At 48.0% G+C, this 25,616-nt stretch overlaps 1 protein-coding gene across 2 annotated transcripts in view; it reads left to right on the top strand.

The window, feature by feature from the left end:
• The window catches only part of LOC120061330 (fibulin-2-like), a 68,847-nt gene extending 43,477 nt beyond the window's left edge, over positions 1–25,370 (top strand). Inside the window, exons 6-16 of one of the 2 annotated variants that reach the window (XM_039011076.1) lie at positions 647–871; positions 4,800–4,904; positions 5,686–5,787; positions 11,827–11,955; positions 15,984–16,121; positions 18,439–18,582; positions 18,734–18,862; positions 20,856–20,981; positions 21,635–21,880; positions 22,030–22,153; positions 22,806–25,370. In XM_039011076.1, coding sequence (XP_038867004.1) covers positions 647–871; positions 4,800–4,904; positions 5,686–5,787; positions 11,827–11,955; positions 15,984–16,121; positions 18,439–18,582; positions 18,734–18,862; positions 20,856–20,981; positions 21,635–21,880; positions 22,030–22,153; positions 22,806–23,163 — 1,826 coding nt within the window. In that variant the 3' untranslated portion in view covers positions 23,164–25,370. The remainder of the gene's footprint in view (positions 1–646; positions 872–4,799; positions 4,905–5,685; positions 5,788–11,826; positions 11,956–15,983; positions 16,122–18,438; positions 18,583–18,733; positions 18,863–20,855; positions 20,982–21,634; positions 21,881–22,029; positions 22,154–22,805) is intronic. The other variant, XM_039011077.1, reaches the window with a different exon arrangement.
• The last annotated feature ends 246 nt before the right edge of the window (positions 25,371–25,616 follow it).

Genomic DNA, 25,616 nt, shown 5'->3' with positions numbered 1-25,616 from the left:
CAACACACACCACTGTCCTGCCAACACACTACACACACCACTGCCCTGCCAACACACTACACACACCACTGTCCTGCCAACACACACCACTGTCCTGCCAACACACTACACACACCACTGTCCTGCCAACACACACCACTGTCCTGCCAACACACTACACTGTCCTGCCAACACACTACACACACCACTGTCCTGCCAACACACACCAGTGTCCTGTCTAAGAGGGGTAGTGTAACACGCACCAGTGTCCTGTCAAAGAAAGGCACAGAGTTAAACAAAAGAAAACCTTTTTACTCTACCCCTCCTTCCACTACAAAGAGAGGCTTTGTAGTGGAATCTCCCCACGTTGTGCACCTCACTGCTCTGCCAGATTGAGGATGGGAACTACTATAGACCCCTCTATGAGAGATACAAATCAAATCAAATTGTATTTGTCACATGCGCCGGTGTAGACCAGGTGTAGACCTTGCAATGAAAAGCTTACTTACAAACCCTTAACCAACAATGCAGTTTAAGAAATAAGATACAGTTCCTGTTCTGTATTATCTTGTACTGCCTTGGTTAACTTCTGCTTTACTTGACTCTATTCTACTGTACAGCATAAAGGTTAGGCTATTAGTGACAGCCCTCTCTCCTTACCCTGTAGTGTCAGACAGTCCGTTCCCTAAAGAGGCCTTCTCCATCGGGGAGGAGGAGGAGCAGGAGAGGGAGAACACGGTGGAGGGCCCTCTTGAGATGGAGGATGTAGATGAGTGCCAGGTTTACCAGGGAACACTATGCCACCACAGGTGTATCAACACCCCAGGCTCCTTCAGGTGTGCCTGCTACCCTGGCTATGTACTCCAGAAGGACGCTGTCAGCTGTGTGCCAGGTAAAGGAAAACTACTCTTAGGTTGTTAGAGTATGTCAGACCATGCACTGTACTGTACAGTACTCCACAATACTGTATGTGCAAGACCACATAGCTATTAGCCTGGTTGCCTGTCTGTTTGGGCCTTGAATAACGCCACACAGTAGCCTTAATTGGCAATACGATGACAAGTTGGATAAAAACAGATTGGCACCCAGATTAATAACTAAATGTCACGCCCTGACCTTAGAGATTATTTTTATGTCTCTATTTTGGTTTGGTCAGGGCATGAGTTGTGGTGGGCATTCTATGTTTTGTGTTTCTATGATTTTCTATTTCTATATTTTGGCCGGGTGTGGTTCTCAATCAGGGACAGCTGTCTATTGTTGTCTCTGATTGGGAACCATACTTAGGTAGCTCTTTTCCCACCTGTGTTTGTGGGAAGTTTGACTTTGTTTAGGGCACATAGCCTTTAAACTTCACGGTTTGTTTTTTGTAGTGTTTATTGTTTTGTTCGGCGTCATTTTGATAAAAATAAAGAAAATGTACGATCACCATGCTGCACCTTGGTCCAGTTCCTTCAACAGCCGTGACAGAACTTCCCACCACCAAAGGACCAAGCAGCGTGGTAAGGAGGAGCAGCGTGGCCAGGGGTATGAGACAACCTGGGAGGAGGTAGAGAGGTGGTCGGTCGACCCAGGGAGAGTGCCAGAGCCCGCCTGGGATTCTATGGAGCAGTGCGAAGAGGGATACCGGAGGATGGAGTCGGCGAGACGAACACGGCTGGCAAGGAAGCCCGAGAGGCAGCCCCAAAAATGTTTGGGGGGGTACACGGGGAGTGTGGCAGAGTCAGGTTGGAGACCTGAGCCAACTCCCGGGCTTACCGTGGCGGGCGTCGTACTGGTCAGGCACCGTGTTATGCAGTGGAGCGCACGGTGTCTCCAGTACGCGTTCTTAGCCCGGTGCGCTACATCCCAGCTCCCCGCATCTGCCGGGCTAGGGTGAGCATCCAGCCAGGACGGATTGTGCCAGCCCTGCTCTCCAGACCTCCAGTGCGTCTCCTCAGGCCAGGATATCCTGCGCCGGCTCTGTGTCTCCAGTGCGTCTGCACAGCCCAGTGCGTCCTGTGCCTGCTCCCGCACGTGCCGGGCCAAAGTCACCATCCAGCCAAGACGGGTTGTGCAGGCTCTTAGCTCGAGACCTCCAGTGCGCCTCCACGGCCCAGTGTATCCGGTGCCTCGGCCAATAACTAATCCTTCTGTATGTCTCCCCAGCCTGATGAGTCCTGTGCCTGCTCCGAGAGCCAGGCCTCCTGTCTGTCTCTCCACTCCAGTGATGATCCATGGCAAGAAGCCTCCAGTGATGATCCATGGCATGAAGCCTCCAGTGATGATCCATGGCAAGAAGCCTCCAGTGATGATCCATGGCACGAAGCCTCCAGTGATGATCCATGGCAAGAAGCCTCCAGTGATGATCCATGGCAAGAAGCCTCCAGTGATGATCCATGGCACGAAGCCTCCAGTGATGATCCATGGCACGAAGCCTCCAGTGATGATCCATGGCAAGTATCCTCTAGTGATGATCCATGGCACGAAGCCTCCAGTGATGATCCAGGGCAAGAAGCCTCCAGTGATGATTCATGGCACGAAGCCTCCAGTGATGATCCATGGCACAAAGCCTCCAGTGATGATCCATGGCAAGAAGCCTCCAGTGATGATCCATGGCACGAAGCCTCCAGTGATGATCCATGGCACAAAGCCTCCAGTGATGATCCATGGCACGAAGCCTCCAGTGATGATCCATGGCACGAAGCCTCCAGTGATGATCCATGGCACGAAGCCTCCAGTGATGATCCATGGCAAGAAGCCTCCAGTTGTGAGACATGACACGAAGCCTCCAACGAAGGCCTCCAGTCTGGAGCCTCCAGCGACGGTCTCCAGTCCGGAGCCTCCAACGGGGGTCTCCAGTCCGGAGCCTCCAGTGACGTCCTCCAGTCCGGAGCCTCCAGCGACGTCCTCCAGTCCGGAGCCTCCAGCAACGAGAGTGGCCAGTCCAAAGCCTCCAGCAACGAGGGTGCCCAGTCCGGAGCCTCCAGCAACGAGGGTGCCCAGTCCGGAGCCTCCAGCAACGAGGGTGTCCAGTCCGGAGCCTCCAGCAACGAGGGTGCTCAGTCCGGGGCCCGCAACGAGGGTGCTCAGTCCGGGGCCCGCTACGAGGGTCCCCAGTCCGGGGTCGGCGGCGAGGGTCCCCAAAGTGGGGTGAGCCTGCGGTGGAGCGGGGTCTGCGTCCCGCACCTGAGCCGCCGCCACGGATAGATGCCCACCCAGACCCTTCCCTATAGGTTTAGGTTTTGCGGCCGGAGTCCCGCACCTTTGGGGGGTGCGCCCTGACCTTAGAGATCCTTTTTATTTCTCTATTTTGGTTTGGTCAGGGCATGAGTTGGGGTGGGCATTCTATGTTTTGTGTTTCTATGATTTTCTATTTCTATGTTTTGGACGGGTATGGTTCTCAATCAGGGACAGCTGTCTATCGTTGTCTCTGATTGGGAACCATACTTAGGTAGCTCTTTTTTCCACCTGTGTTTGTGGGAAGTTTGACTTTGTTTAGCGCACATAGCCTTTGAGCTTCACGGTTTGTTTTTTGTAGTGTTTATTGTTTTGTTCGGCGTCATTTTGATAAAAATAAAGAACATGTACGCTCACCATGCTGCACCTTGGTCCAGTTCCTTCAACAGCCGTGACACTAAAGTATAGAACAGTTATGTTTAATTACATAAAACCAGTGAAGGATGACTGATTCCAGAGTGTAGTACCTGCTGTGCCAAACCATTTTTCACAGCCACTCTCTCAACAGTATGATTAACAGCCTTCTGTGTTTTCAGACTTCTACCAGACTCTATCTGTCCATATTTGTCCACACTTTTGACAGCATATGATTTTCCTGCTCTGGCCTGAACGTTGCTTCCTGCCTACTGTCTCTGATTCAGACTGATAATTGTTATTCAGATCTCATTTATACATATTTTATTGTATTTTTTTGTGTACTTTTTACCCCATTTTATCCCCGATTGGTAGTTACAGTCTTGTCCCATCGCTGCAACTCCCGTGCGGACTTAGGAGAAGTGAAGGTCGAGAGCCATGCGTCCTCCGAAACACGACCCCGCCAAGCTGCACTGCTTCTTGACACACTGCTCGCTTAACACGGAAGGCCAGCCGCACCGATGTGTCAGAGGAAACACTGTACAGCTGGCGACCGGGACCAGCGTGCATGCGCCCGGCCGCCACAAGGAGTCGCTAGAGCGCGATGGGACAAGGACATCCCAGCCGGCCAAACCCTCCCTAACCCGGACGACGCTGGGCCAATTGTGCGCCGCCTCATATGTCTCCCGGTTGCGGCCGGCTGCCACACAGCCTGGGATCGAACCCGGATCTGTAGTGACACCTCTAGCACTGATCAGTGCCATAGACCGCTGCGCCACCCAGGAGGCCCCCAGATCTCAAACTGTTTTGATAAAGCCTTTCATCACAGTTATCAGTAGCCTTCATACATTTAGACTAGTAAAGACAGTATGTTCAGGTATTTCCAACCTACTGTACTGTAGGCTACTGTAAGTGTGCCATACATTTATCGAATGGGGCTTTCACCAGCACAAGCCTGTCTCAACAGGAATCTAATGTGATACCTACTTTACAGAAAAGTGCAGTGAGTCTGCAGGCTGATAAAAACACAGGTTTGTCTGCAGGCCATGCCTTTTCCTGTCGTGCATCAAATCTCTGTCTCTAAGGGAACTTTCATCTGTGCCCTGTTGCCGCCTAGCCTCATATCTGTGGATGAATTGAAGACATTTCACAGCTCTCTCTTTAACCACCAAGACAGGATGACTGGGCGGTTTGTTGGTTATACTGTTTAATTAGTATTTTCCGTGATGAGTTTATTTCTGTTTTCACAGAGACGGTCGATGAAGAGAACAAGTTGAGAGAGGATGACAGGCCAGAGGTTGAGGCTACCTCCACCACACCCTCCACCACTCCAACCTCTGTTAACCCCTGTGAGGGTGGGTAGAACCTGACAGTAGGCCAGAGTGGTGCATATCTACTGTAGACCTGGCAGACCACAATGTCCACTGTGGTTTCATACCTTAAAATAAGTCATTAGTCTTGATAGAAGAACCGAAATGCATGTCTGGAATCAGTGGAAGTAGTGTGGAAGTAGTCCCATTATGATGGTGTGCCAGCATTAGAGGAACCATAGTGGAACAGCATATTTGGTACGGAATAGAAAGGTAAATGAAGACACCCATTAGTCCCCTAAGAGAGCACAAAGCCTAGAAGGTTTTCAGTCATGCACCCTTCTAATATAATTCATGTCACATTCTTTCACATGACAGATGTCTCCTCCTTCAGTTAAATACTTTAACCGCCTTTGTCCATTTTAGTTATGTTTGACCCATTGTACTTTTAAATGTCACATACAAGTTTTAAGATTGCATCAAAGGCCACAAAGCTCCTGTGTGTATTGCGAAGTATCCAGCCATCCCCATGTAGTCCAGCATAGTATGTAGTGGGGTTCTCCTCAGGGTGTGTGTGTTTGGCTCTATAATTCCAGGGTGGGGATCCCGTCCCATTGGGACGCAGGAGGAAATACAATCCGAACAGGTCAGGGGTCAAAGTGGAAACAGGAAATGAGTACACAGGGATACAGTAAATCACACAGAGGTTATATAACACACACACAGGGCCAGGGACTGGCCCCCTGTGACGTATGTCACCTTGACTACTGTTGTGTTGTGGTGTGTTTTGGTGTGATGTTGAGCTGTGTTGTGACCCTCTGAGCAGGAAATGGCATCTGTATGCAACAGTGCTCCCCAGTGGCTGATAGACCTGGCTGCTCCTGTTTCCCTGGATTCTCTCTGATGGCTGACGGACAATCATGTGAAGGTAAGAAAAAAGACACACACACACACACCTACACAGAGGGCACACCAGCTCAGTATTTCAGCACTTCCAGTCGTGCAGAGTCTCTGAATGGCTGTCACTGACTCCAGTCTCTCCTCAAGTCTCCCCCCAGTGCCCCTGGAGCAGAGTAGAGCTGCTCTCTGTGTACCAGATTAGCAACGGTCATCGTAATTGTTTAAAGCTATTCTAATAAATGCAACAGTTGGACAATGAATGAAGATATTGACTGAATTATAGCTCAAAAAACATTGAACTGGCACGGACATAATGAATGGAATTCCGGTATTAAATGTATTGTCAAATGTCACTTTTTTTCTTATAATGCACACATATATACCTTACCAGTCACAAGTTTGGACACATCTACTCATTCCAGGGTTCTTATTTATTTTTACTATTTTCTACATTGTAGAGTAATAGTGAAGACATCAAAACTATGAAATAACACATATGGAATCATGTAGTAACCAAAAAAGTGTTAAACAAATCAAAATATATTTCATATTTGAGATTCTTAAAATAAGCCACCCTTTACCTTGATGACAGCTTTGCTCACTCTTGGCATTCTCTCATCCAGCTTCATGAGGAATGCTTTTCCAACAGTCTTGAAGGAGTTCTCACATATGCTGAGCACTTGTTGGGTGCTTTTCCTTCACTCTGCGTTCCAACTCATCCCAAACCATCTCAATTGGATTGAGGTCGGGTGATTGTGGAGTCCAGGTCATCTGATGCAGCACTCCATCACTCTCCCTGGTCAAATAGCCCTTACACAGCCTTGAGGTGTGTTTTGGGTCATTGTCCTGTTGGAAAACAAATGATGTTTGTGTTTGATGTATTTGATACCATTCCACTCATCCTGCTCCAGCCATTACCATAAGCCCATCCTCCCCAATTAGGTGCCACCAACCTCATGTGACTTTAAAATGAAATGTGCCTTATTTGCATATACACTGGGTGTATTTGCATACAATAATAAATTAATATAAAGGAGTGGGCTGCAACCACCAAAAACTTGTCTCTAGGCCTACCTGCGCTCTACTGCCTCGCTAATTATTAATTACCATTGTTATCATGTTCTCTTGCTTGACTCAACAAGTGTGTCAAGAGAAGGATACCCATGCAATTTAAAATCACAACTCTTGGCTGTAGATTACACCTATGTAAGAATGTTGTTCATTGACTACAGCTCAGCGTTCTCGACCCCGCCCTTTATAACTGGGTCCTGGACTTCCTGACGGGCCGCCCCCAGGTGATGAAGGTAGGAAACAACATCTCCACTTCGCTGATCCTCAACACTGGGGCCCCACAAGGGTGCGTACATAGCACCCTCCTGTACTCCCTGTTCACCCATGACTGCGTGGCCATGCACGCCTCCAACTCAATCATCAAGTTTGCAGACGAAACAACAGTAGTGGGCTTGATTACCAACAACGATGAGACGGCCTACAGGGAGGAGGTGAGGGCCCTCGGAGTGTGGTGTCAGGAAAACAACCTCTCACTCAACGTCAACAAAACAAAGGAGATGATCGTGGACTTCAGGAAACGGCAGAGGGAGCACCCTGCTACGTTCCTCAGCGTACACATCACTGACAAAGTGAAATGGTCCACCCACACAGACAGCGTGGTGAAGAAGGCGAACCAGCGCCTCTTCAACCTCGGGAGGCTGAATAAATTTGGTTTGTCACCTAAAACCTCACAAACTTTTACAGATGCACAATCGAGAGCATCCTGTTGGGCTGTATCACCGCCTGGTACGGCAACAGCACTGCCCACAACCGCAAGGTTCTCCAGAGGGGGTTGCGGTCTGCACAACGCATCACCGGGGGCAAACTACCTGCCCTCCAGGACACCTACAGCACCCGATGTCTCAGGAAGGCCAAAAAGATCATCAAGGAAAACAACCACCTGAGCCACTGCCTGTTCACCCCACTATCATCCAGAAGGTGCATTAAAGCTGGGACCGAGAGACTGAAAAACAGCTTCTATCTCAAGGCAATCAGACTGCTAAAGAGCCATTACTAACACAGAGAGGCTGCTGCCTACATACAGACTTGAAATCATTGGCCACTTTAATAAATGGATCACTAGTCACTTTAATAATGTTTACATATATTGCCTTTCTCATCTCATATGTATATACTGTATCTTATATATACCATCTATTGCATCTTGCCTATGTCGCTCGGTCATTGCTCATCCATATATTTGTTTGTATATATTCTTATTTCATCCCTTTACTTAGATTTGTGTATATTAGGTTGTTTTTGTGGAATTGTTAGATTACTTGTTAGATATTACTGCACTGTCGGAACTAAAAGCACAAGCATTTCATAACGCACACAATAACATCTGCTAACCATGTGTATGTGACCAATAACATCTGCTAACCATGTGTATGTGACCAATAACATCTGCTAACCATGTGTATGTGACCAATAACATCTGCTAACCATGTGTGTGTGACCAATAACATCTGCTAACCATGTGTATGTGACCAATAACATCTGCTAACCATGTGTATGTGACCAATAACATCTGCTAACCGTGTGGATGTGACCAATAACATCTGCTAACCATGTGTATGTGACCAATAACATCTGTTAACCATGTGTATGTGACCAATAACATCTGCTAACAATATGTATGTGACCAATAACATCTGCTAATCATGTGTATGTGACCAATAACATCTGCTAACCATGTGTATGTGACCAATAACATCTGCTAACCATGTGTATGTGACCAATAACATCTGCTAACCATGTGTGTATGTGATCAATAACATCTGCTAACCATGTGTATGTGACCAATAACATCTGCTAATCATGTGTATGTGACCAATAACATCTGCTAACCATGTGTATGTGACCAATAACATCTGCTAACCATGTGTATGTGACCAATAACATCTGCTAACAATATGTATGTGACCAATAACATCTGCTAATCATGTGTATGTGACCAATAACATCTGCTAACCATGTGTATGTGACCAATAACATCTGCTAATCATGTGTATGTGACCAGTAACATCTGCTAACAATATGTATGTGACCAATAACATCTGCTAATCATGTGTATGTGACCAATAACATCTGCTAACCATGTGTATGTGACCAATAACATCTGCTAACAATGTGTATGTGACCAATAACATCTGCTAACCATGTGTGTATGTGATCAATAACATCTGCTAACCATGTGTATGTGACCAATAACATCTGCTAATCATGTGTATGTGACCAATAACATCTGCTAACCATGTGTATGTGACCAATAACATCTGCTAACCATGTGTATGTGACCAATAACATCTGCTAACCGTGTGTATGTGACCAATAACATCTGCTAATCATGTGTATGTGACCAATAACATCTGCTAACCATGTGTATGTGACCAATAACATCTGCTAACCATGTGTATGTGACCAATAACATCTGCTAACAATGTGTATGTGACCAATAACATCTGCTAACAATGTGTATGTGACCAATAACATCTGCTAATCATGTGTGTGACCAGTAAACTGTGATGTGAGATCAGACATAATATCACTATCATCCCAGTTTTCCTTTTTGGAAAGATGCTTTTATTTCAGCGCATCTAATTTGTAAACATTAACCTTTATTAAATCATACCTTTTTTCAAATGCACAAACATCAACACCCACAAAAATAAAGTTATCTTTCTTCTCTTTCTTGTGATGTAACTGCCGAGACGATGCGTTAAATCCCAGACGAAACGTTCATGTTTTTATAGAGGCAACAGAATGCCGATGTATTCCATTGAGCTCATTTCAGCCATTACCGGAGCGTGTTTGGCAGGTCATTACAAAGGTTTCCCCGGTCATTACATTAACGGGAACACACTAATGGCACAAGCAAGAGTTGGAAAGAGTCACCAGAGTAAAATGAAAGCAATCAATCCAGATTTAAGTGACAAGTGGATTTTGCACTCCTCAAACACAGGAAATGGAAAGGTTCTCAGGTGGGCGGAGCATGCACATTGCTAACCAGAGTACTAATCCCCTTTTCTCACAGTGACATTGGAGGCGAAGACGCCAGGCTGCAGACTAACAGAGCCTTATACTTGGAGGCAGGTTCCACTATGTGATTAAATATGTTTCTTTCTTTGTGATCTCACACTGTCCCTACAGTACTACACGCCACACACGTCTACTAGTTGAGACAATATGGGATTGTATGGTTGTTACGATGAAGCTGATTAGTGAGCTACTGTATCTGTCTAAGTAATCTGGTAGAAAAGCATATGTCACGCCACCCTTGTTAGAGATTGCTCGGATTCCATATTAAAGGGATAAGCCATCGCTTCTTGCAGACTGAGACTTCCTGCTTGGTGGCAGTGGATTGTTCTGTTGTGACATGGTGGTGCAGTGTTTTGACAGATCTCTCATTGTGTGAGACTTACACCCTGTGGCTGTGCCCCCAATCCCTTCTCTCTGTGGAGGCCAGGCTGCTTAATCTATTTGGGACTGCCCCTGTGTTACACTAAGAATTTAAAAGGACTAGGAGCGACTAGGGTATTCCAATGTGCTTACTTTACCTCTCTATTTCTCTCACTTACTCTGATTTACCCTTTCCATCCCATTTCCCTCTCTCTCCATCTTGTCTCATGCTTTCATTCTCTCTTTTTGCTTTTGTATCTCCCCTCCTACACTCTTGGTGTCTCCCTTGGTGTCTCTCTTGGTTTCACTCTTGGTTTCACTCTTGGTGTCTCTCGGTGTCTTTCTCGGTGTCTCTCTCGGTTTCACCCTCGGTTTCACCCTTGGTGTCTCTGTTGGTTTCTCTCTCGGTGTCTGTCTTGGTTTCTCTCTCTGTGTCTCTCTCGGTGTCTCTCTTGGTTTCACCCTCGGTTTCACCCTTGGTGTCTCTGTTGGTTTCTCTCTCGGTGTCTCTCTCGGTGTCTCTGTTGGTGTCTCTCTCGGTGTCTGTATTGGTGTCTCTCTCGGTGTCTCTCTCGGTTTCACCCTCGGTTTCACCCTTGGTGTCTCTGTTGGTTTCTCTCTCGGTGTCTGTCTCGGTGTCTCTCTCGGTGTCTCTCTCGGTTTCACCCTCGGTTTCACCCTTGGTGTCTCTGTTGGTGTCTCTCTCGGTGTCTGTCTTGGTTTCTCTCTCGGTGTCTCTCTCGGTTTCACCCTCGGTTTCACCCTTGGTGTCTCTGTTGGTGTCTCTCTCGGTGTCTGTTTTGGTTTCTCTCTCGGTGTCTCTCTCGGTGTCTCTCTCGGTTTCACCCTCGGTTTCACCCTTGGTGTCTCTGTTGGTGTCTCTCTCGGTGTCTCTCTCGGTTTCACCCTCGGTTTCACCCTCGGTTTCACCCTTGGTGTCTCTCTCGGTGTCTCTCTCGGTTTCACCCTTGGTGTCTCTGTTGGTGTCTATCTCGGTGTCTCTCTCTGTGTCTGTCTTGGTTTCTCTCTCGGTGTCTGTCTTGGTGTCTCTCTCGGTGCCTCTCTCGGTTTCACCCTTGGTGTCTCTGTTGGTTTCTCTCTCGGTGTCTGTCTTGGTTTCTCTCTTGGTGTCTCTCTCGGTTTCACCCTCGGTTTCACCCTTGGTGTCTCTGTTGGTGTCTCTCTCGGTGTCTGTCTTGGTTTCTGTCTTGGTGTCTCTCTCGGTTTCACCATCGGTATCACCCCTGGTGTCTCTGTTGGTGTCTCTCTCGGTTTCACCCTCGGTTTCACCCTTGGTGTCTCTCTCGGTGTCTCTCTCGGTGTCTCTCTTGGTTTCACCCTCGGTTTCACCCTTGGTGTCTCTGTTGGTGTCTCTCTCGGTGTCTGTTTTGGTTTCTCTCTCGGTGTCTCTCTCGGTTTCACCCTCGGTTTCATCCTTGGTGTCTCTGTTGGTTTCTCTCTCGGTGTCTCTCTCTGTGTCTCTCTTGGTTTCACCCTTGGTTTCACTCTTGGTGTCTCTCTCGGTGTCTCTCTCGGTGTGTCTCTCGGTGTCTCTCTTGGTGTCTCTCTTGGTTTCTCTCTTGGTTTCTCTCCACCTCTCTCTCCTTTCACACAGATATCAATGAGTGTTTGATGTCCACTCGTACCTGTCAGATGAACGAGAGATGTGTGAACACGGCTGGTAGTTTTGTGTGTCAGATCACCTGTTCTCTGGGTTACCAGATCAACAACGACGTCTGTGAAGGTATGGAGACAGAACAGTAGCTGCAAACTGTATAACACCCAAATCATTCACTCTCCAGTAGACCCATGTATAGTTGTAACTAGTAGCAACACAACAACTGGTGTGTATTAATTTGACCTTTCACAATGTGAGGAAAGCACATTGTAAAACTTAACAATCACAGTTGCCACCCATGGGAGTGACTACGAGTCAGAGATTGGGAGTTGCCAATTAGATCTTGAACCATGCTTCATGTAAGCTACGGTACAGTAATTACACAAGTTTTTAAACTGACCACACGAACAAGTCTATTTGATGCTGAATATGATTACAAACAAGATATTAGCATTAGGTTTTGCCTGCATACCCTCTATACGAAAATCTCACTTGACTGGTGGAGAATGTACAATGCTCCAACACAAAAAGAAACCTCACAGCCTTAATCATTATTACCATTGCCCACACTTGGCAGGATATGCTAATTCTGGGCTCTTATCCACAGCCAGTGTGCTCTGAGATAGAGCTATGAGATGAGCAAGTTGTTAAAGTCCTGTTGTTGACTACTGGAAGGAAATGGAGAGAGAGATGGGTCTCAGCTGCTCTGATGGAGAGTGTTAGAGTAGGGACTACAGCTGCTCTGGTGGGGGTGTTAGAGTAGGGACTACAGCTGCTCTGGTGGGGGTGTTAGAGTAGGGACTACAGCTGCTCTGGTGGAGAGTGTTAGAGTAGGGACTACAGCTGCTCTGGTGGGGGTGTTAGAGTAGGGACTACAGCTGCTCTGGTGGGGGTGTTAGAGTAGGGACTACAGCTGCTCTGGTGGGGGTGTTAGAGTAGGGACTACAGCTGCTCTGGTGGGGGTGTTAGAGTAGGGACTACAGCTGCTCTGATGGAGAGTGTTAGAGTAGGGACTACAGCTGCTCTGATGGTGAGTGTTAGAGTAGGGACTACAGCTGCTCTGATGGTGAGTGTTAGAGTAGGGACTACAGCTGCTCTGATGGTGAGTGTTAGAGTAGGGACTACAGCTGCTCTGATGGAGAGTGTTAGAGTAGGGACTACAGCTGCTCTGGTGGGGGTGTTAGAGTAGGGACTACAGCTGCTCTGGTGGGGGTGTTAGAGTAGGGACTACAGCTGCTCTGATGGAGAGTGTTAGAGTAGGGACTACAGCTGCTCTGATGGGGGTGTTAGAGTAGGGACTACAGCTGCTCTGGTGGGGGTGTTAGAGTAGGGACTACAGCTGCTCTGATGGTGAGTGTTAGAGTAGGGACTACAGCTGCTCTGGTGGGGGTGTTAGAGTAGGGACTACGGCTGCTCTGATGGTGAGTGTTAGAGTAGGGACTACAGCTGCTCTGATGGAGAGTGTTAGAGTAGGGACTACAGCTGCTCTGGTGGGGGTGTTAGAGTAGGGACTACACCTGCTCTGATGGTGAGTGTTAGAGTAGGGACTACAGCTGCTCTGATGGAGAGTGTTAGAGTAGGGACTACAGCTGCTCTGGTGGGGGTGTTAGAGTAGGGACTACCGCTTCTCTGGTGGAGAGTGTTAGAGTAGGGACTACAGCTGCTCTGGTGGGGGTGTTAGAGTAGGGACTACAGCTGCTCTGATGGTGAGTGTTAGAGTAGGGACTACAGCTGCTCTGATGGGGGTGTTACAGTAGGGACTACAGCTGCTCTGATGGTGAGTGTTAGAGTAGGGACTACAGCTGCTCTGGTGGGGGTGTTACAGTAGGGACTACAGCTGCTCTGATGGTGAGTGTTAGAGTAGGGACTACAGCTGCTCTGGTGGGGGTGTTAGAGTAGGGACTACAGCTGCTCTGATGGTGAGTGTTACAGTAGGGACTACAGCTGCTCTGGTGGGGGTGTTAGAGTAGGGACTACAGCTGCTCTGATGGTGAGTGTTAGAGTAGGGGCTACAGCTGCTCTGGTGGGGGTGTTAGAGTAGGGACTACAGCTGCTCTGGTGGGGGTGTTAGAGTAGGGACTACACCTGCTCTGATGGTGAGTGTTAGAGTAGGGGCTACAGCTGCTCTGGTGGGGGTGTTAGAGTAGGGACTACAGCTGCTCTGGTGGGGGTGTTAGAGTAGGGGCTACAGCTGCTCTGATGGTGAGTGTTAGAGTAGGGGCTACAGCTGCTCTGATGGAGAGTGTTAGAGTAGGGACTACAGCTGCTCTGATGGAGAGTGTTACAGTAGGGACTACAGCTGCTCTGGTGGGGGTGTTTGAGTAGGGACTACAGCTGCTCTGGTGGGGGTGTTAGAGTAGGGACTACAGCTGCTCTGGTGGGGGTGTTAGATTAGGGACTACAGCTGCTCTGGTGGGGGTGTTAGAGTAGGGACTACAGCTGCTCTGATGGTGAGTGTTAGAGTAGGGACTACAGCTGCTCTGGTGGGGGTGTTAGAGTAGGGACTACAGCTGCTCTGATGGAGAGTGTTACAGTAGGGACTACAGCTGCTCTGGTGGGGGTGTTTGAGTAGGGACTACAGCTGCTCTGGTGGGGGTGTTAGAGTAGGGACTACAGCTGCTCTGTTGGGGGTGTTAGAGTAGGGACTACAGCTGCTCTGGTGGGGGTGTTAGAGTAGGGACTACAGCTGCTCTGGTGGGGGTGTTAGAGTAGGGACTACAGCTGCTCTGGGCTTCAACGGAAATGAAGCTCGCACAGCAGTGAGTCAACCAAATGAGCATTTAAACACGGTGCTCATAACTGCTGCCACTTCTGTTGGCTGATTGGAGTGTGGGATGGAGACTGTGTTGTTATGTTTCTACTCCTCTTTCAATTCCCTGCCCATTACTTCACATCAATTAAACTCCCCTCTCATCGACTGAAGTCCCCTCCCCTCCTACATCTTACAAAGAGAGCAAATTCTCTCCTCACTGCTTACTCCATGAGTTGATTGTCTTCCCCAATTTCTTATCCAATAATTGCTGTCCCTGCTTGGGTAGAGTGAACTCCCTCGCCTCGGTGAGGTTGTCGAGCCAGCTCCCTCCTTGATTTGTCATGAGCCAATTACCTTCCTATAGTATTGCTTTGACTGCGACTGAGCACCCTGCCAATCTCTCACACGTTTATTCCTGTCCCTGACCGCGGTCTCTCCCTCTGTCTCAGTATGTCTGGGTCTGTCAGAGCTTCACTCAGTCCTGTTCCAGCCGTGCCCAGACCAGGATTGTCTTAATGTGCTAGTTGAAGCCCTGCCCTTCCCAGGGGCCAAGCTGAGGCTTTAACATGGTACATACTGTATGATGTAGAGCCTCACAGACATGCAGTACATGCACAGAGGAAGACACACACACACACACACACACACACACACACACACACACACACACACACACACACACACACACACACACACACACACACACACACACACACAGAGAGAGAGAAGTTCGCTCTCTAAGCCCTGTTTATGACAGATGTGATTTCTCTGCAGTGACACGGCTGTGTACAACAGCAGATGTGTCAGGATGATTGACATCAGGGGAATCCCAGTGTAGACAAGTGGAAAGAGCTGTAAGGAGCTGTGCTCTGGGGGAACTCACTGCTCTCTACTGTCACAGATACAAACACCAGAGAATAGGAAGACTAATGCACATAACTATGGTCTGACAGGCTGGCTCATTGGAGGTAATTCATCATGGAGAAATAATAAGCTGTATCTGCTGTTGTGCTAATGTAATCAGGATGATTGGTGGGGGGAACATTCCTAAGATCCTCTCTGAAGTTGGAGAATTAACCTTTTTACTGTTGATTGTTTTCTTAAAGGGGAAGGAGAGTGTATAAATATATCTATGTGAAATGATTTATCTGGTAATTCAGGAGTGTTCTAGCTGCTGTCTCAAAGCCACAGTAACACAGTGGCACCCAGTGGTTACAGTAGACATTACACTCTAACAGGCTCGTAACATATGCGTTTTACTTCTCTAAGCAACTTAATGGATTACAATAGATTGATTACAAACTGACAATAGATCACCAACCAAACATGTTTTTAGATAATTTGTCATACATTAGATTTAATTTCTAATATGCATCCTGCTTATTCCTGTCTCTGTTTACAGATGTTGATGAGTGTTTTCAGGGGACTCATAACTGTGGGCCAGGCTTTGAGTGTGTGAACAGTGAGGGCTCGTTCAGGTGTAATGCCAAACCTCGCTGCTCCATGGGCTTCACACAGGACACACATGGAAACTGCATTGGTAAGAGGGGCTGTCGGGGCTAACTGGGCTGGGCTGGGCAGACCTGGGCCACTGTTAACAAGAGTAATAGTATGAATGTAACATTATGAACATAACTATAGCAGTTGTGTCAATATAAATGTAAAGGTATACCCAGACCAGGTAAAGAGGGGTTGAATGCCACACAGGTAGTGAGGTTTAAACCTACACCCAGCAGACCAGACCAGGTAAAGAGGGGTTGAATGCCACACAGGAGCGGGATCAGAGGGGAGCAGAGCAGAGTGGGCAGCAGTGGGGCGGATGAAAGCCAACCCTCCTCCAGTCAGTACATTCTGATACTGAGGAATGAGCCTGGGGGACAGGAACTGGGGCATGTCGAGGCAGTTCTGAACCACTGAAAAACAGTCAAAGGCAGGGTTAGAAGATGAGAAAATAGAGGGAAACACACAACAAAATGATCCCAGGGAATGGGAGTGTATGATGTACAGTGGGGCAAAAAAGTATTTAGTCAGCCACCAATTGTGCAAGTTCTCCAACTTAAAAAGATGAGAGAGGCCTGTGATTTTCATCATAGGTACACTTCAACTATGACAGACAAAATGAGAAAAAAAAATCCAGAAAATCACATTGTAGGATTTTTAATGAATTTATTTGCAAACTATGGTGGAAAATAAGTATTTGGTCAATAACAAAAGTTTATCTCAATACTTTGTTATATACCCTTTGTTGGCAATGACAGAGGTCAAATGTTTTCTGTAAGTCTTCACAAGGTTTTCACACACTGTTGCTGGTATTTTGGCCCATTCCTCCATGCAGAGCTCCTCTAGAGCAGTGATGTTTTGGGGCTGTTGCTGGGCAACATGGACTTTCAACTCCCTCCAAAGATTTTCTATGGGGTTGAGATCTGGAGACTGGCTAGGCCACTCCAGGACCTTGAAATGCTTCTTACGAAGCCACTTCTTCGTTGCCCGGGCGGTGTGTTTGGGATCATTGTCATGCTGAAAGACCCAGCCACGTTTCATCTTCAATGCCCTTGCTGATGGAAGGAGGTTTTCACTCAAAATCTCACGATACATGGCCCCATTCATTCTTTCCTTTACACTGATCAGTCGTCCTGGTCCCTTTGCAGAAAAACAGCCCCAAAGCATGATGTTTCCACCCCCATGCTTCACAGTAGGTATGGTGTTCTTTGGATGCAACTCAGCATTCTTTGTCCTCCAAACATGACGAGTTGAGTTTTTACCAAAAAGTTATATTTTGGTTTCATCTGACCATATGACATTCTCCCAATCTTCTTCTGGATCATCCAAATGCTCTCTAGCAAACTTCAGACGGGCCTGGACATGTACTGGCTTAAGCAGGGGGACACGTCTGGCACTGCAGGATTTGAGTCCCTGGCGGCGTAGTGTGTTACTGATGGTAGGCTTTGTTACTTTGGTCCCAGCTCTCTGCAGGTCATTCACTAGGTTCCCCCGTGTGGTTCTGGGATTTTTGCTCACCGTTCTTGTGACCCCACGGGGTGAGATCTTGCGTGGAGCCCCAGATCGAGGGAGATTATCAGTGGTCTTGTATGTCTTCCATTTCCTAATAATTGCTCCCACAGTTGATTTCTTCAAACCAAGCTGCTTACCTATTGCAGATTCAGTCTTCCCAACCTGGTGCAGGTCTACAATTTTGTTTCTGGTGTCCTTTGACAGCTCTTTGGTCTTGGCCATAGTGGAGTTTGGAGTGTGACTGTTTGAGGTTGTGGACAGGTGTCTTTTATACTGATAACAAGTTCAAACAGGTGCCATTAATACAGGTAACGAGTGGAGGACAGAGGAGCCTCTTAAAGAAGAAGTTACAGGTCTGTGAGAGCCAGAAATCTTGCTTGTTTGTAGGTGACCAAATACTTATTTTCCACCATAATTTGCAAATAAATTCATTAAAATCCTACAATGTGATTTTCTGGGTATTTTTTTCTCATTTTGTCTGTCATAGTTGAAGTGTACCTATGATGAAAATTACAGGCCTCTCTCATCTTTTTAAGTGCAAGAACTTGCACAATTGGTGGCTGACTAAATACTTTTTTGCCCCACTGTATGTCTGCCTCTGAGTAACACAGTGTGACTAATTGGCTGCTTTCACCCTGTCTTTCACCCTGATCTCCCGTGGTCCTCTGTTCTTCCTTTTCTATCTTCCCTTCTCAAACTGTCCCTCCCTCCCTCTGTCTCCAACCCTCTCTCTTCCCTCTGTGTCCATCCGTCCTCTCTCCTACCTCCCTACCTCCCTCCCTCTGTCTCCAACCCTGTGTCCATCCGCTCTCTCTCCTCCCTCCATTGTCCTCTCTATCCATCAGATATAGATGAATGTGGTGTAGTGGGCCAGCCCTGCAGTCCAGGCTTTAACTGTATCAACACTGTGGGATCCTACAGCTGCCAGAGGAAGATCTTAATGTGTAGCCGTGGTTACCATGCCAGCCCAGACGGAGCCAGATGCATAGGTAAGAGGAGGAGAGGTATACAGATCTGTGGAGTTTTCATTTCCATGGTTAATACCATCAACAAGTCTTTAATAGAGATGGTTGACATTGAGCCACAGTACCCACTCTGTATCTTTCCTCTCTTCCTCTCTACCGCTCTTCCTGTATCCAGATGTGGATGAGTGTCAGAGCGCTCTGCACCGCTGTGGGGAAGGACAGATCTGCCACAACTTGCCCGGCTCCTACCGCTGTGACTGCCAGACGGGCTACCAGTACGACATGTTCAGGAAGACTTGTGTGGGTAGGTACTGTGTGGCCTACTGACCTCAAGAGAAGAAGCTCTCCCTTTAACTTTATAATTTAAATAAAAATCTCTGTCAGAGTAGTTCTGGGTGGTTTTGGTAGGCTAGTTGAAATATCTCCCATGCACCTCGCTCCTGCTGCAGTTAGTCACCCAGGCAGCTCGTTCCTGCTGCAGTTAGTCTCCCAGGCAGCTCGCTCCTGCTGCAGTTAGTCACCCAGGCAGCTCGTTCCTGCTGCAGTTAGTCTCCCAGGCACCTCGCTCCTGCTGCAGTTAGTCTCCCATGCACCTCGCTCCTGCTGCAGTTAGTCACCCAGGCAGCTCGTCCCTGCTGCAGTTAGTCTCCCAGGCAGCTCGCTCCTGCTGCAGTTAGTCTCCCAGGCAGCTCGCTCCTTCTGCAGTTCGTCTCCCAGGCAGCTCTCCTGCTGCAGTTAGTCTCCCAGGCAGCTCGCTCCTGCTGCAGTTCGTCTCCCAGGCAGCTCGTTCCTGCTGCAGTTAGTCTCCCAGGCAGCTCGTCCCTGCTGCAGTTAGTCTCCCAGGCAGCTCGCTCCTGCTGCAGTTAGTCTCCCAGGCAGCTCTGCTGCTGCAGTTAGTCTCCCAGGCAGCTCGCTCCTGCTGCAGTTTGTCTCCCAGGCAGCTCTCCTGCTGCAGTTATTCTCCCAGGCAGCTCGTTCCTGCTGCAGTTAGTCACCCAGGCAGCTCGCTCCTGCTGCAGTTAGTCTACCTGGCAGCTCGCTCCTGCTGCAGTTAGTCTCCCAGGCAGCTCGTTCCTGCTGCAGTTAGTCTACCAGGCAGCTCGCTCCTGCTGCAGTTAGTCTCCCAGGCAGCTCGCTCCTGCTGCAGTTAGTCTCCCAGGCAGCTCGCTCCTGCTGCAGTTAGTCTCCCAGGCAGCTCGCTCCTGCTGCAGTTAGTCTCCCAGGCAACTCGCTCCTGCTGCAGTTAGTCTCCCAGGCAGCTCGTTCCTGCTGCAGTTACTCTCCCAGGCAGCTCGCTCCTGCTGCAGTTAGTCTCCCAGGCAGCTCGCTCCTGCTGCAGTCAGTCACCCAGGCAGCTCGCTCCTGCTGCAGTCAGTCACCCAGGCAGCTCGCTCCTGCTGCAGTTAGTCTACCAGGCAGCTCGCTCCTGCTGCAGTTAGTCTCCTGTTGCAGCTCTATCCTGCTGCAGTTCATCCCTGCTGCAGCTTTCTCCTGCTGCAGTTAGTCTCCCAGGCAGCTCGCTCCTGCTGCAGTTCGTCTCTCAGGCAGCTCGCTCCTGCTGCAGTTAGTCTCCCAGGCAGCTCGCTCCTGCTGCAGTTAGTCTCCCAGGCAGCTCGCTCCTGCTGCAGTTAGTCTCCCAGGCAGCTCGCTCCTGCTGCAGTTAGTCTCCCAGGCAGCTCGCTTCTGCTGCAGTCTTAACTCCTGCTCCTCTGGGCTGCAGTCAGTCAGTCAGTCAGCCAGCCAGCCGCTGCAGAGGACAGTGTGCTGATTCACTGGTATGTGACTTTAATAATAATGAACTCCAGTGGAGTGTTTTGACTTATCAGCAGGTAGCTGGCCCCTCCACTTCCAACCCATATTCACACACATACACTAAGGAGGTGCACACACATACATGCATATGTTTTGTACACACTCTCTCTCTCTCTCTCTCTCTCTCTCTCTCTCTCTCTCTCTCTCTCTCTCTCTCTCTCTCTCTCTCTCTCTCTCTCTCTCTCTCTCTCTCTCTCTCTCTCTCTCTCTCTCTCTCTCTCTCTCTCTCTCTCTCTCTCTCTCTCTCTCTCACACACACACACACACACACACACACACACACACACACACACACACACACACACACACACACACACACACACACATATTCTCTCTCTCACACACACACACACGCATATTCTCTCTCTCACACACACACACACACACACACACACACACACACACACACACACACACACACACACACACACACACACACACACACACACACACACACACACACATTCTCCCCCCACTCTCTTTAGATGTGAATGAGTGTTGGCGCTACCCTGGCCGCCTTTGTGCCCAGACCTGTGAGAACACCCCGGGATCCTATCAGTGTTCCTGCACCGCTGGGTTCAGCTTATCCAGGGATGGCAAGAACTGTGAAGGTGTGTGTGTGTGTGTGTGTGTGTGTGTGTGTGTGTGTGTGTGTGTGTGTGTGTGTGTGTGTGTGTGTGTGTGTGTGTGTCTGTCTGTCTGTCTGTCTGTCTGTCTGTCTGTCTGTCTGTCTGTCTGTGTGTGTGTGTGTCTGTCTGTCTGTCTGTCTGTCTGTCTGTCTGTCTGTCTGTCTGTCTGTCTGTCTGTCTGTCTGTCTGTCTGTCTGTCTGTCTGTCTGTCTGTCTGTCTGTCTGTCTGTCTGTCTGTCTGTCTGTCTGTCTGTCTGTCTGTCTGTCTGTCTGTCTGTCTGTCTGTCTGTCTGTCTGTCTGTCTGTCTGTCTGTCTGTCTGTCTGTCTGTCTGTCTGTCTGTCTGTCTGTCTGTCTGTCTGTCTGTCTGTCTGTCTGTCTGTCTGTCTGTCTGTCTGTCTGTCTGTCTGTCTGTCTGTCTGTCTGTCTGTCTGTCCTGCAACACCCCCAGCAGGACAGAGAAGGCTTTTGTTCCCCCGTCACACCTCTAGAGGACTGTAAGATTCGACTGATAGTAGTAGTGGATAGTGGATGTTGGTGGAGAGACAGAGACACAGACATATGTTGCATTCTGTGGTGTCATGGATGTCATGGCATTGTTTTAGGAGTCTTTTTCCATCTTTGAATGTCTTACAGATGTGAATGAGTGTCTAACCAACCCCTGCAGTCAGGAGTGTGCCAACATCTATGGCTCCTACCAGTGTTACTGCAGGCAGGGCTCCTACCTAAGGGAGGATGGACACACCTGTGAAGACATTGATGAGTGTGTCCAGAGCATTGGCCACCTGTGTTCCTTTAAGTGTGTCAACGTCCCAGGGAGCTACCAGTGTGCTTGTCCCGAGTACGGTTACACCATGTCTCCCAACGGACGCTCCTGCAGAGGTGAGGAGACACTGATACACACATTACACACACACGCACACACACACACACACACACACACGCACACGCACACGCACACGCACACGCACACGCACACGCACACACACACACACACATTACCTCTGAGCTGACTATGGTTTGGGTTACAGACATAGACGAGTGTACCATCGGGGCCCATAACTGTTCCTTGGTTGAGACCTGCTACAACATCCAGGGAGGCTTTCGCTGTCTGTCCTTCAATTGTCCACAGAACTACCGCAAATCCTCTGACATGTAAGTGACTGTATCTCTACTAATCCGATATCCCAGGACTCCTTGGAAAAGAGAGGAACTACAGTTGAATTGAAGAATTGTAATCTTTTGTGTTGTTGGAAAAGTTCAAACAACACTGAATGGACATTTTCAGAGGTATTTTCATGTTGCCCTCTGAGGCTGGAAAACTGTGCTCTCTTGATTTTCTCAAAGTTCAAAGTTCTTTAGAGGTTTTTCTCCAACTAGTGGAGTGTACGCAGGAAGGAACAATGTTTCCCTTGAGAGGAATGTGTCAGGCTGGGTAATCAGATCAAAGCTGTGAAACAGAAAGGCCACAGTGGACACAGAGGCCATGATAGATCAGCCAGGATTCAGAAGAGCTGTCTGCGATTGGCTTTATTTCTCTTCTATCTTATTCTGAAATGACCTGGAAAAACAGTCAAGTTTTGCCTCTATGATTCTGCCCATTTGACTGTTATTATTTATGATGTGTTGATTCCATGACTGACTGACTGACTGACTGACTGACTGACTGACTGACTGACTGACTGACTGACTGACTATCTGGCTCATGTTTTGACTGTTCTCATTCTGTGAGTCTGTCTTTTTCATTATTTTCATTCTGATTAATATAGTTTTGAAATTCTGACTCTCTCATTGGCTGGTCCTCTAGGCGCTGTGAACGACAGAGCTGCCCCAACTTGCTGGACTGTCAGAACTCTCCTCTCAGGATCACCTACTACCACCTGAGCTTCCAAACCAACATCGTCATCCCTGCCCAGATCTTCCGCATCGGCCCCTCCCCCGCCTACTCCGGGGACAACGTCATCATCAGCATCACCCAGGGCAACTTGGAGAACTACTTTAGCACGCGGAAGCTGAACGCCTACACGGGCGCGGTGTACATGCACAGGCAGGTGCGTGAGCCACGGGACTTTCTGATTGATGTGGAGATGAAGCTTTGGAGACAGGGCACCTTCACTACGTTCCTGGCCCGGATCTATGTCTTCATCACGGCCAACTCACTCTAACAGACTGGCCCCCAGCCTCACCCTACTTCCACCCTTGTCCCACCCCCTCAATGGACAGCCCATCCCCTTCTATCCCCCTAGCCCTACCCCTCAATAGACAGCCCATCCCCTTCTATCCCCCTTACTCTACCCCTCAATGGACAGCACCTCCCCTTCTATCCCCCTAGCTCTACCCCTCAATAGACAGCCCATCCCCTTCTATCCCCCTTACTCTACCCCTCAATAGACAGCCCATCCCCTTCTATCCCCCTAGCTCTACCCCTCAATAGACAGCCCATCCCCTTCTATCCCCCTTACTCTACCCCTCAATGGACAGCCCATCCCCTTCTATCCCCCTAGCTCTACCCCTCAATGGACAGCACCTCCCCTTCTATCCCCCTAGCCCTACCCCTCAATAGACAGCCCATCCCCTTCTATCCCCCTTACTCTACCCCTCAATGGACAGCACCTCCCCTTCTATCCCCCTAGCTCTACCCCTCAATGGACAGCCCATCCCCTTCTATCCCCCTTACCCTACCCCTCAATGGACAGCCCATCCCCTTCTATCCCCCTTACCCTACCCCTCAATGGACAGCCTATCCCCCTAGCCCTACCCCTCAATGGACAGCCTATCCCCCTAACCCTACCCCTCAATGGACAGCCCATCCCCTTCTATCCCCCTTACTCTACCCCTCAATGGACAGCACCTCCCCTTCTATCCCCCTAGCCCTACCCCTCAATAGACAGCCCATCCCCTTCTATCCCCCTAGCTCTACCCCTCAATGGACAGCACCTCCCCTTCTATCCCCCTAGCCCTACCCCTCAATGGACAGCTAGTCTTCAGCACAGCCCTGCATTTGTTTCCTACCATACTGACCGTCTAGTAGACGAGATGCCCAGTTTTATACCACACTGATGATATCAAAAAGTCGTTTTGCACAGTTAACAAAAAAACGATTCAACTTAAGAAGTTAAGTTACCTGGCTGCCTTACAATCGGTCAACTAGTAGTTCGAAATGAGTTGACAAAACATAATATGAGTGACATTAGTTTATCAAGTTGATTCAAGTTGAAATCTTAGGTCAGTGGGCTAGACGTAACACTAGTTTTTCCAGTGTAGAGAAGGGCTCTCTAACCCCAGTTAACCCGATTCAGCTTATCAACCAGCTAATTATTACAATCAGGTGTGCTAGCTTCAGGTTGGAACGAAAACTTACAGGATGGTAGCTCTCCAGGAACAGGGTTGGAGATCCCTGGTGTTAGCGTGTGGCTGTCTTTAACCCACTAAGACAGGTTGTGTCAGGGCCTCAATCCAAATTCTCTCTTTTCTATCTCCCTTAAGCTGCTGTTCCTTTCTATCCTCTTGAAGAATGTTGTACCACTATGCTAATTTAATATCACAGTATATTATGACATGTATTTGTACTTACTGTATGTATTATTCAGACACATTAGATATGACTGGATGTATCATATTTTGTTCCGCTATTTTCATAAGCTGCAAATAATTTTTAGTAAAAATGAAAACTACACAAACTGTTTGATGTTCCGTGTCTACTGTATGACCTATAACAGTAGCTATAGTCGATGAACAGATTCAAATGAAATACAAGGCATGTTTACAATCCAACTTAAGAAAAGTATTCAATTGAATTGACTTTAAATTAGTGCTACTCCTGTCTATGTTCACACAGTACAAGTGAATCCAGAAGTGGTTCCAATGTTAGCACCATGTCAGAACATGTTATACTGTTAATATACATGCTTATTTACATACCTTTTCACACCTCCCTAGTGAGATCACCACCGTGAGAGAGGTCTTTATTTACAGTAGCTTACCGACAATATGAAATATAAAGAACACACATGCTTTATGATGACTAATCAGAACCAGGGCTGTTATCATAGTGTGAAATACCTGTAACAAAAACATATTATCTTATGTATATTAATATAATGAATCACTGTATGAAGCAGAGGATTTTAAAGTAGCTGTCCAGTGTTTCCAGATTTCTATGAATAATTCATTACAGTATGAGTGAATGTTTTTTTTACCCCAACTCTGATATTGTAGCACTTGTTGAAAGAGTAACATCTCCATCTACAGGATATAGTGTGCTCTACACTCATGATTTAGTTCTACGCCATTGCTGCATGGCTGGAATTCAATACAACTCACAATGGCAATGTAAAAGATGTGTCATAAAGGCTTGGGTTTTGAGCCAAAACGGGTCCCGATTGTTTATTTTTTTCACAATCATATGGTTTGTTACTAATCCAATTCGTACAATGTGTTACACATTTGTTGTGGTTAAGATCTCGTTCAATCTCTTCAAGTGTCTGTTGACAAACTTCTACCCATATACACTACCTGGTACAGTGGTAGGTTTTCACAGAACCCAAATTCATTCTGTGGTTTTATATGACCATGGCACAAACAACTGCTGTGTAAATACCACGATGCAGGTGGTAAG

The sequence above is a fragment of the Salvelinus namaycush genome, chromosome 16, assembly GCF_016432855.1.
Source record: "Salvelinus namaycush isolate Seneca chromosome 16, SaNama_1.0, whole genome shotgun sequence".
Lineage (NCBI taxonomy): Eukaryota > Metazoa > Chordata > Actinopteri > Salmoniformes > Salmonidae > Salvelinus > Salvelinus namaycush.
The sequence above is the reverse complement of the archived record's forward strand: the minus strand, read 5'-3'. Positions and strand labels throughout refer to the sequence as shown.